This window comes from Camelina sativa, chromosome 20 (assembly GCF_030686135.1).
Source record: "Camelina sativa cultivar CO46 ecotype springtype chromosome 20, ASM3068613v1".
Taxonomy (NCBI): domain Eukaryota; kingdom Viridiplantae; phylum Streptophyta; class Magnoliopsida; order Brassicales; family Brassicaceae; genus Camelina; species Camelina sativa.
In genome coordinates, this window is record NC_141899.1 from 16,881,727 (window position 1) to 16,893,144 (window position 11,418).

Below are 11,418 nucleotides of genomic sequence, written 5' to 3' on the forward strand. Positions count from 1 at the left end.
TTAATGACTAATTTTCAAAACCCAACTTTATATAATAAGATATATATATATATATATAATATCAAAAAGCTTTACAAATGATTGATAATTACTTTATACATGTCTTTTTGTAATAGTTATTATGTTTTTGAATTATAGAAAATAACTAATATGTTTATGTAACCAATGGTAGGAAAATTAAAATAACTTTGTGAACTATAATATGTAAATTCAGATGTCTTACATTCTTCGACTTAAATCGTTTCATAACAATCAAAACATCAATAAAATAATTTAGAGGATTTTGAATTTGCTATGAGTCTACTATTATAGACTTATAGTAACCACATTCTACAATAGACACAGCTTTTATAAACTTGTCAACTCATACCCGTCCTACAATGAGAGCTTTGGCTCGAATTCACATCCCTACTCTTGCCTAACATTTCTGATTAAACTACATGTGCCTAACCTTTATAGCTTTTTTCATGGTCGACTTTTCTTTGTTTTTCTTAACCATATAGTTTTATTTTTTGTCTCAGTTTAAGTAGAGAATATTGTTTGAATGGTGCCGGTCAGAACGAACAAAATCCGTCAGAGGTTTAATCTATCTACCTTAAAAATAAGGCGAACAATAAATCGTGCAGAATAACTTTATTTATACATAAAACGATTAGCAGTTGATTCACGGTAGTTTTTTTTTATTTTCTTTGGACTGTACCATTGCAAATTGTACTTGATGTGGTAAATAAAAAATAGTCTAATCTACATACAGATTTGTCCGTCCTAACCAATATCACCATTCATCCTATATATATCATTTAAAGTCGACCCATCTTTTCACTAATCAAAAAAAGAAAAAATCACGTTGTAAAATTGATAAATCGTCCCCTATTTCATATATACGTCTCTTCCCTTTTTTATTTACCATCAATCTTTCTTTTCTTGTCGGTTGGATTGATGGGTTTGTTATGATGTAAAACCGAGCAATACAAAGTTGGGTTTGCTATAATGATCGTTTCTTTTTTTAACATGGTTTTGCTATCATCATGGTTATAAAAGAAATATTCTATCTATGTGGCTATTTTCTTATACATACGTTTGTTTCGGTTCTGAATATCTGTATATTAAAAAGATCATAGCAGCAAAATATTATAAAACAAAATCAGAAAATAATTTTGAAAAAGAATTGGTGAACATAAATAAATCTTCAGAACAAAAGTGACTACTTATTATAATCACCAAAAAAAAAACCGATTAACCAACAGGTAACATCACTGTTTGAATCGTTTTAGGTTCAGTTTAACTCATAACTCATGGGGCAGAGTCTGGATTAGCTCTAAAGAGTTCGTTGCATTGTGATAAGCTTCATTTGTTTTCTTCATTTTTTTGTCTAACTTACTCAATGAGCACTTCTCCTCCTCTATCTTCTTCGCTGCCATTCTCACTCTGTCTCTTGCTGCTTCCAATTTTCTCAGCTTCTCTTCTTCATTCTCTGTTACTGTGATCGGGAAATGAATTTCCGGTTTGCTGATCCAAAAACCAAAGATCATATCAACAGCAGTTACATATCAAGGCTTAGAATAAAACTCAAAAGCTAGACAAAAAGAAGAAACGAAGATAAATTTGGAAATTTATAAGCTCCCTGTCAAGTTTTGAGCATTACAGTTTAAATGCAAAAACTGAAATGGATATAAGGATCAAGAGAAAGTCATGTACCTGCACCCGGAATATATGAATCCGTTTCCTTTTGCGATAAAACCATCTAAAGAAACTGCACCACCACCATTGATGTGTGGAAGAGCTGCTTCAACTTGCTTTTGAGTCTCATATACCTGTAAATTCCCAAAGAGATGGTAGAACAACGTCTCTCTAAGCCCGTATCCTGAGTATGTTTGTATACAGAGCTCCACTGGATCCAAATCAATCATGTTCACGGCATAGCCTTTGAAACCCGGTATGGGATCTCCATCGGACAGCTTCGGGTCATCCATGGCTAATTTCTTCTGAGGATCGTTTTCCAAAAGCCCATCCTTCCAAGGTCTGCATGGTTGGTATCCAAAAGTTGAAAAGATCACCAAAAAACTTTTATGATTCATTCAGAAACGATTTTAAGCAGCTATCCAAAAGTTGAAAGAATACCTAATTGCATCAAGACATAGAACATGAAACCGATGATTGGTTATAGATCTTCCAAGTCTAACAGCTTCAGATTGAAGCCTGCGATACTCAGCACTACTCGAGCCACATTGTGCCGATTTGCATACCAAAGAGAGCATCAAGTCTTCTCCCAAATATTCAGACAACACCCTGTCATACCATATAACTTCAGATACAAAAGTTTTGACCCAAGTGTAGAGTGTAGACACTATGATCAGTAAACTATGGCGATAAATTGATTTCACCTGCTAAGGGAGGTGGAGGCAACTGAACCAAGAATAGCTACAAGGCCAAACAATCCTTTCTTTGACAGAAGCAGTGACTGCGGAGGGGCACCCTTTCTGTACAAATAACAGAAAACCGATGCTGCAGTGTCAGGATGCTTCTCTTCGATTTGTTTCATCATTGATTCTTTTGTGGATAGGCATTCTGGGAACGTAGCACCGAGATGTTCCAGAGAAGCTGTGATAAAGGCAACATGAACAGGTAAGAATTGTCGGTTTGTGCTACCATTTGCCATTCTTTTGTCTCAGAAAATTATTGAAATTCTAATAACGATTTTGTGAAACTCTTAAATTAAGCTTTAAGTGTTTTCAGAATAAAAAGATGAGGGCAGTTCAGTAAACATCAATGCAACTTGAATCCCCCGATCATAGTTATCAAACTTTTGCAACTTCAGTCTGATCTAAACCAAGATAATAGTTACCTTGCAAGGTATTAAACTCTTCCTTAGCCTGGTTTACTTCAGCTTCCAAACATTTTAGACGCTCATCTACTTCCACTCTGTGTTCACTGTATCTAATGAGTTTTTCTTTTAAGCTCTGCAGGAAAAGGGGAGTATTTTCAAATTGAGATGTTAACTCGGAATACAAAAGTTAGATCATTCTAGATTTTTTTTTGCTTTTACTAAGGCATAAATGAAACGTAAAGATCAATATTTGTGGCTCAAATGGTGATGGCCATACCTCAGTGAACTGTGCCATATCCATCAGGCCAGTTTGGCTACCGAGAGTCGATGACGATGCCTTAATGTTCAAAACTCTAAACTGTGAACATGGAGTTTGTGCAGTTGGAGCCACCGATGAATTTGTGGTTGAAGCCATCTTTGATTGAGGTGTGAAACTCATCCTTGGATAAGGTGTAGAACACCCAATCTCATCTCTTTCAAATGTTTGAGCAGGCGTTAGCTGAATCTGTAAATTAAGAGGACATGTTCTCAACAACCTGCATTTTCTACTCATGGTAAAAACATATTGTAAGATAACCCAGTCCACAAATTTCTACCTTTAAGCTCATATGAATCTCGCGAAATCGAGAATGGAAAACCCTAAGAGAAAAGTCACCCTCGCTCTCAGGTAGGGGAAGTGTAGGAACTTTGCAGAACCCGTGAACAAATGCATATTTGACTTCACTCTCAACACTGCTTGAATCAGATTCAGTGCTCATGGTATGAAAATATCCAGAATTTTCATCATGATGGATACTAGTATCAATAACACCATCTGAATCCGTCACTTTGAACTTGAGGTTTGTAAGATTTGTACCAGCAGTACAGCAGTCGGGCAGCTGATCAAAACAATCAATTTCAGAATGAGAAAGGATTAAAAAACATGAGAAATGTGTAGGGACTGAAGATGAAAGACAGAACTCAGAACAGGAGAAACGCATTGAAACAATCAACCTATTTTACGGATACTTACCTTTGTTAAGAGCCTGAGCTCTCGTTTCTCAATTATAGACTCTTTCTTGAAGATCTCATCAATACCAGACATAACCGAGAGTGATACTACACAGAAAAAGCAAAAAAAATACATTAGACAATTAGAAGATATTTTTTGTTACATCTTACAAAAGAATGGTGGGCAGATGTTACTAGATTTCCCATAGCCGGCCGTTACTTGGAGAATTCCTGACAGATCAACGCAGCCAAAACTATCAACCTATGACATGATCAATGAGCTTAAAGAGTGAATAGAACATTTGTCAATACACAGTCACCAAACAGACCAATGAACTAGAAACTACGCTTATAATATGGTATCCTAGAGTGTTGGTTATTCTAAGAAAATAAGCTACTCGCACCTTTTGGTTTAAGCCCATCGAGTCTTTGATGCAATAGCCCTCAGTACAAATCTGAACATTAGTCCCTTCTGCAACATGGTTATTGTATCCATCAAACACCTGCATGAAAAATAATTGTACTCAGTGGAATGATTCACTACGTAACACTTAAAATGTATAGAACTTTTATTACATATACCTCCAAGATATAATTTTGAACAGTAGAATCTGGAAGCAAATTTTCCAAAGCCTCTGGATACATCTCAACAACACGCTTCATAGGCCCAGGTTTAACTGGAATATGAAAAGATTGTGAACTAAATAATCATTCTACACAAAAGTACTCTTACTAAATCAGGTTAGTTTGTATCTCAAAACACTTCCTACTGTTGTCAATTTTCTCAGTTCCATAAACAAAGTCAAATTTACAAAAAGGTCATTTAGTTGGAGTAACATTACTGATCGATACACTCCCAGATCTCATTTTGTTCCACGTTTAAGTGTATATTGATACTCCTTCCCGTATCTTACTACAAGATTTTGTAGCACAGACATATAAAGACTGCTACAATACAAAATTAGAGCATTAGGCTTACTTTTACAAGCAACTGAGACGGAAAATGGTTCGTCCTTTGAGCATATCATTAAGGTTGCATCATAATCTGGCCTGATCTGATCTAACCCATTAGTCTCAACGAGCATATTCTGCATTAGTTTCAGAAAATTAGACTTTGCCAGAAATTCAACAGCCATCAAAGGTCTTCTTCAGCAGCCACTAGGAGCCTAATTTGGTATCTAACCCTCTCTCGATAACAAAAATAGTCATAACATTAGTGCTTGAAGATGTTAAATACCTCGACTTTGAGAATTCCATCATCTACCAGGTTGGCCTCAATCATTTCAATCTTTCTTTCGAATCCGGGGCTGGCTTTCAGTTCAACTTCCAGAGTTGGAACAGAAGTGAATGGTATCTGATTTTCATATTCATCAAAGCAAGCGATAGAGCAAGGAGGAAGTGAAGAACCCACCCTGTAGACACACCATTATATTGATTAAATTTGAGATCGTAAGTGCAGGAATAAGAGAAAGGTCACATGTGTGTTCCGTTCTGAAGAATATAAAAGTCTTACTGAACATTATACTGCTCCGTGAACTCAAGATTAGAAGCAAGTTTCCAACTTCCCACCTTCGAAGACGGTTCAACAACCACCTTTTTCTTAGCAGTAATCGATTTTCCCTGAAAGGAAAGTGTTCGAAAATTTGGTTCGAGAAACTTAAATGGCAGATAAAGATTATAGCATCACTTACAATAGAGAAACAAAAGTTGTAAATGCCAGCTTTATTGAACATGTCGGGGTGCTTTGACTCAAGTGGAAAGATGTAGAGACCTTGAAACCCCTTAAAGGATGTAGGAAAACAGTGATCTGAATACAAAATTTTGGTATTCATATCCCTTGATTTTATATTCGTATCTTGAAATTCTACTTCCATGAGCATGTCTCCATCCATCTTCACAATATGTTTCTGATCCAACCTTTTCGACACTTTTGAAGATGTGAAGCTAGCAGGTCGAACAACTGCAACAATCTGTTTCGGGGGAGTTTCTCCAGCACGCACTGAATCACCAAATGATGATTCCTATGGCATGTTCATAAATAAAACGTTATCTGGAAGTTAATGATACTATAACAGCAAACCCTATTACTATATCAGACTCATTTTTAGTAAGAAAAGAAACGTTCCTACCCCATCAATGTTCAATGCTCTGCAATCTTTCTCATCCAGCAAATCAATTCTCGATGGATCCTTTTCCCGTTGCTTCCCAATTTTCCTATTCCACTCAATTTCATCTAAAGGTAGACACTGTTCAAAAACATCCTTTAGAGTGAAGTTAAGAGAGTATGCAAAGAAAAAGAATATGATTTAAGGGTTCAGCAGTTTGACCATTCCAGAGTCAATAATACTGATTGGAAAAGATGAAGAACTTCGTAGTTCCAATCTTGAAACTTCTTTAGTCATTGAAAGAATGCATCCCTCATCTTCAGAGTAATTGATTTGCCTAGATCAAATATTCAGATTCAGAATACAAGAATTGGAGATAGTGAACTCTTCTAGTATTCAGAACTAGTTAAATTGAAAAAAAAAAAAATCACCTGCATATAATCCGGGCATCACCTGCTCATAAACCACATAGAGACAGATCAATTCAACATTGTTCTAGTATGTAGTTAAAATTATAGTTGAGAAGGTACTTACCGCCTGCTTCGTCGTCGAAACCTTCAACGAGAAAATAGTCAATTGTCGCATAGACATCATTCTTGTGAACCCCTCCACATGCACCTTTCAGAATCCTGATCTTCTGTCCACGCTTCCATGACATCCCTTTTCTCTTCATAATACTGTGCACCCTCACAGCTAGAATTCAAAAGCATTGCAGTTACAAATAATTTTATATAAGGAATAAAGAAAAGATGACAATATTATCACTACAGATATCATGAAGCTTTTACAGCAGATTTCTGGCTATTCATTGGAAATATTTGAAAATGGTTATACCAAACAATTATTTTTTATCTTAATGAAGGCATTAGGCATGCATGGTCGTTTGCAGCTGCATACCTTCACAATCAGGCGAAATGCGAAGAGCTTTGTTATTCAAGGAATCAAAAATAACGACTGCGTCGTCTTCCCCTGACGCCTCTTCTTCATCATAAGTCTTATGCATCTCAAGAACCCAAGTCTTATAATCCTGGTCCACTTGCCCAAGTACTAAAGATTTTCCTTCTCTATGTAGCACAAAACTGACATCTGTAAAAACATAGAATTAAATGTATTTGAGATACAAGAAAAAGAGCAAACTAAGATTTCAAATGGGTTTAAACTAACCGTTATCCTTCTCCTTTGATTTACTACCAAAGTTTTTCAGAGCCAAAGTGAAGGGGCTTTGACTTGCAAGATCGGTCTGCAAAAACATGTTTAATAATCATGTAAAATTGTACTAATAAGATTAACGAATCAAGGTTAATGTTAGCTCACTTTTGAAGGCGTTGGGCTAAAAGCAGCATCCAAATCTGTAACCACCAAAGAGTGCACATGAAACATGCTCGGATAGAACAATTTCAAACAGATAAATATACAATTGACTAGTGCGAGGCATCATACCGACGAAGCATATCACTCTTTGACACGATTTCTGCAAAGTAGTGGCTCTGTCCCCCTTTTCCATAAACGGAATTGATGCCTACATAGTTATTGGAAACAGAAGCAAGGATTCACCCACAGTCATAACCTTTTTAAATCCTTGACGCACTAAAAATAGTCAAACATCATTCAAAACATTCTCTGGTAACAGAACTGTGAATACTCCAGGAAGAAAAACTAATGGTGAACAAAGAAGACCAACCCAAGATACTTCTGGGAGTAGACGACCAAGTCTTCGTACATAAAGACGACTTAAAGTTTTGAAGCTTTCCAGAATAATAGTACTGCTCTCTTTGTAAATACTCTCTTTTTCCTGTCACATACATAGTTCAGAACTTGAAGTGTTCAGTTTCAAGAAAGGTAAACCGATGGTCAAGTTCGCTTCTTAGGAAAGGATCGTCATACCCGTATGATTGGAAGATAAGCAAACTTGAGGCGAGCGTTTGCCTCCTGGAATGACCCTGTATGAAAAAAAATATTGTCAAGACTCCAAACGATATGATCAATATTCTGGATTCTAATTCAGCGTTCTACAGAAAAGTATATTGAACCCTAGTTTCAATATCTCCATGTAAGTTACATTAGCTTTGAGAATTCCGATATAAAGTATGTTACTCATCTGTTTCTATATCTCTATGTAAGTTAGACTCACAACTGCAATTTTGTTTACGAGGGCATAAACTTTTGTAAATCCAATCATATCTGTTCTTTTGAAAATATCTAATCATATTTTCAGATAGATAGCTCTGGCTGTTTGCTACCAAATACTGGAGCAAAAGCAGCCAGACCCTTAACTGAAATGAAGCATCTTGAACTGTTAAAGGGTTGATACCTTTTGTTTTTTCACCGTGAACGAATCGAATCTGAAACCAAAATTCTCGACCCTTGGAGTTTAGGTTGGTAGTGGCAACCTCTCCACCTACTGTCTCAGCTAAATCATATCCATTGACCTGGACAACGACCAAGGAAATTAGAAAAAGGTTGAAACTAAGAGCACTAATACTGCCTAACCCCAAACATCTTTAGAAATAATGACACACCTGAAACTCTACAGGCCTTTCAGTCCTCCCAGTTTTAGAGATTTCATCACACTACAGGTTGACAAAAAAAAATGAAACTTCCGACAAAGAAACACCATAAAAGGATCACCACATCTTGTATTAATATTAGCCAACGAAAACCTGAATGTAAGGAAAGTATATATCCTTAAGTCTGCACTGAAGTTGATCTATTTCTGGCATTTTACATTCGGATTCAAATATCTCAACCTGTAAATAAAACAGAATAGCAGTTTTAGATAAACAGATACATAATACAACTTGCTGATTCATGAAACCAGAGGAGCATAGATTAAGGTCACAAAGTGGACAGATTGTTATAGGATTCTAGAACAGCACAAAAAACTTTAACTTATGCACAATCTTGTCATTACAGCATAATTCTTTAATAAAAAGGTATCACTGCAGGATATGAATAAACAAACATGGAGAATATATTTGTGAACAGAGATAAACTCAAGAAATCCAAGTAGCAACATAACATAAGTCGTGTACCTTTGTGAAGCTTCCATGAGGTGATAACTTGAATTCCTCCTCTAGAGGATCCCTCATTCCACCATCAACCTTTCACATTTTTAAAATCCACCATTTAATGACATAGACTATGACAAGCAGTAAATGATGATATATTATGAATGTATTATCACCTTCCAGTTTTTTCCCAAGATAGAACGATTGTCAATCAAAGCTTCTCGATTGAGTTGCAAGGTGAATACTTTCTTAGACTGTTTCGTCTTTGAAGACACCAAAGTACGCCTAACCATAGAAGAGAGTTAAATGCACCCAAGGAAGGCAGACAATCATTCCTCAGATTAGTAAAATACTCACCTTCCTAAATGCATACAAGCATAAGGACCTCCATATCCAAACATCCCAAAGAATGGCTACATAGCAAAATAGAAAGACTCATGATAATTTATAAACTGCGAGCAAAAACTCTTCTAAGATTCTTGAGGCGGTGTTAAGTACCATAAGGTATGGTGGTTTGCCTCCAACAGCTTTGGATTTTTGTGACCTATGTAATGAAGCCCCTATTTTCCCCCTGCGCAGTGTTAAGAAAATGAAGACTACTTAAAGATCAAACTCGCGGTATGAACTTGAGTAAGGAAAATTTGATTGAACTGTGAAGTTACTTATATTGAACTCGATGTTCTCACCATTTATCAATAGAATTTGCGTCGCTACTGTCCATTCCAGGACCAGAATCAAAGATTGAAATTCGATCACCGAGAACATCGACACTGCAAAAGCAATTACATGAAATCAAAAGATAAAGTTCATTTGAAGTATATGACCTTTTACGACAAGAACAAACCTAATCAGTCTTCGATCTCCGGGCGAACAAGACCACACAGCTTGCAGAGAATTATCCTGTGATATAAGCCAGCAACATGAAAATTGGAGTTCATAAACAAGAAAACTAACACAGTCAAACCCAATCATATGATCCTAAAAATGTCAATCAAACTCTTATATCACAGGATGATCCAGACGACGTGGAGTTACATTTCACAAAGAAGCCAAGCAAAGATCACAACAATGAAATAACTAAACCAGCAAACTACTTTTATTCAGTTCACCAAACAACTACACCATAAAGAGAATTTGATTAACGAGAGAATCTCAGATCTAAACCCAAGCTGTTAACACAACTTCAGACTACTACAAACTCCATAGGAGTGATCCTGCACCAGACTAACACAAGAAAGACTCATACAATACTGCCAGCCTGAATATGAGATTGTCCTCATGCTGAGAATGAGGTGGCTTCTTGAGATTCGTCTTTGGAGCAGCCACAGTATACAAATTTATACTTGTAACAAACCCTCCCCTGCCAATTAGTAATCAGTACCTCCTAAGTGCATTAAAAGCTGCCGCTAATGACAACGGAATAAGTCTTCACCTCTTGGCTTATTCTCATCCATTCTCGAACACATAGTAACTCAAAAAGGCTATTTTGAGAGTCATTTCATCGAGCACCTGGAGGGTGTCTTTCATCTTGACACATGTCTTCAAGTTTTCAACCTTCTCAGGCACTATCTTCCCACACGAGTTTCAAAGACTGCTCCATTTCTCGTGCTGAGATTCGAAATCTTCTTTTGAAACTCCGAATCAGTACGCACCAACTCCTCCGAGATCCTTGACGGAGAAAGACGAACTCCAAGACCGATTTTAGAAAGACCCCAAGCCGGTTAACGAAAGAATAACGCTAAACCACGTCTAGAATACCAAATTACGGTAATTTCCTATTAAACCGTCAGCTCTCATCTAACGAACTTACCAGATTGTTGCTGAGTTGTCAAACTAGCTACAATCTACTACAAAACCCTTTACCCTAACTACAGTGATCCTGCACTAGACCTATAAAAGACTCACTTAAAAAAGTCTTTAAAGAACTTTGTATTAAGTCAATAAGAGCAAATTTTTTCACAGAACACATAAAATTGTAACAATATATTACATGCAATTTGACTGAGAAACTTACAATTAGATCCGCAAGAGCTGTCTCAAAGCTATAAGTTTGTGGTAGTTCTTTAAGCAAATCAGTATCAGGTGTTAAATCCCACATGTTCTGCAAAAAAACAAAGAACAGGAACATCACTAAACAAAGCTTAAGGAGACAATTATACATAGCAAAAACTATGTAGTAAAAACTAACCTCATACATATTAGACCCCTCTCCAGACCCATCCTGATCCAGAGATCAATCAAGGCACATAGTTATATCATAATTAGCAAAATCAACACACTAAAAAAACAGAGAAAGTAGCATAATGAAAATATTAAAAAGTAACCCACATCTAGACGTATGATATTGCACAAATCGGGCTTAAACTTTGAAAATCGAACGGTCTCTTTAATCTTTTCACCGTTAAACTCGAGATAAGATTTAGCAGCCATATTCCAATCAACCCGCTTCCTCTTCTTACCGGACAAAACACAGTTTTTCCGGGTTTTG

General features: G+C 36.4%; 1 protein-coding gene across 4 annotated transcripts; it reads right to left on the reverse strand.

Annotated features, from left to right (window-relative positions):
- Window positions 1–1,155: 1,155 nt before the first annotated feature.
- On the reverse strand, window positions 1,156–11,207 carry LOC147919036 (structural maintenance of chromosomes flexible hinge domain-containing protein GMI1-like). Of its 4 annotated transcripts, XM_087503506.1 has the most exons (36): window positions 11,119–11,207; window positions 10,945–11,031; window positions 9,775–9,830; window positions 9,617–9,700; window positions 9,429–9,501; window positions 9,288–9,343; window positions 9,107–9,215; window positions 8,955–9,023; window positions 8,583–8,669; window positions 8,442–8,492; window positions 8,234–8,351; window positions 7,807–7,862; window positions 7,604–7,714; window positions 7,363–7,441; window positions 7,237–7,271; window positions 7,087–7,162; window positions 6,820–7,008; window positions 6,457–6,615; window positions 6,354–6,375; window positions 6,145–6,259; window positions 5,947–6,063; window positions 5,509–5,838; window positions 5,331–5,437; window positions 5,055–5,229; window positions 4,797–4,905; window positions 4,400–4,494; window positions 4,222–4,320; window positions 4,013–4,079; window positions 3,840–3,925; window positions 3,424–3,705; window positions 3,105–3,332; window positions 2,846–2,960; window positions 2,385–2,601; window positions 2,122–2,289; window positions 1,699–2,022; window positions 1,156–1,509 (listed from the first exon to the last, which is right to left on the reverse strand). In XM_087503506.1, the coding sequence occupies exons 1-36, from the start codon at window positions 11,125–11,127 to the stop codon at window positions 1,287–1,289; spliced, it is 4,383 nt and encodes a 1,460-aa protein (XP_087359632.1). In that variant the 5' UTR covers window positions 11,128–11,207; the 3' UTR covers window positions 1,156–1,286. The 4 variants fall into 4 exon arrangements, 2 of the variants coding, with proteins under 2 accessions (XP_087359632.1, XP_087359633.1); XM_087503507.1 differs by lacking the exons at window positions 10,945–11,031; window positions 11,119–11,207 and adding an exon at window positions 10,363–10,833 and having other exon boundaries at window positions 9,775–10,290; XR_015592148.1 differs by lacking the exons at window positions 10,945–11,031; window positions 11,119–11,207 and adding an exon at window positions 10,363–10,833 and having other exon boundaries at window positions 1,351–1,509; window positions 4,013–4,048; window positions 9,775–10,290.
- Between the last annotated feature and the right edge of the window lie 211 nt (window positions 11,208–11,418).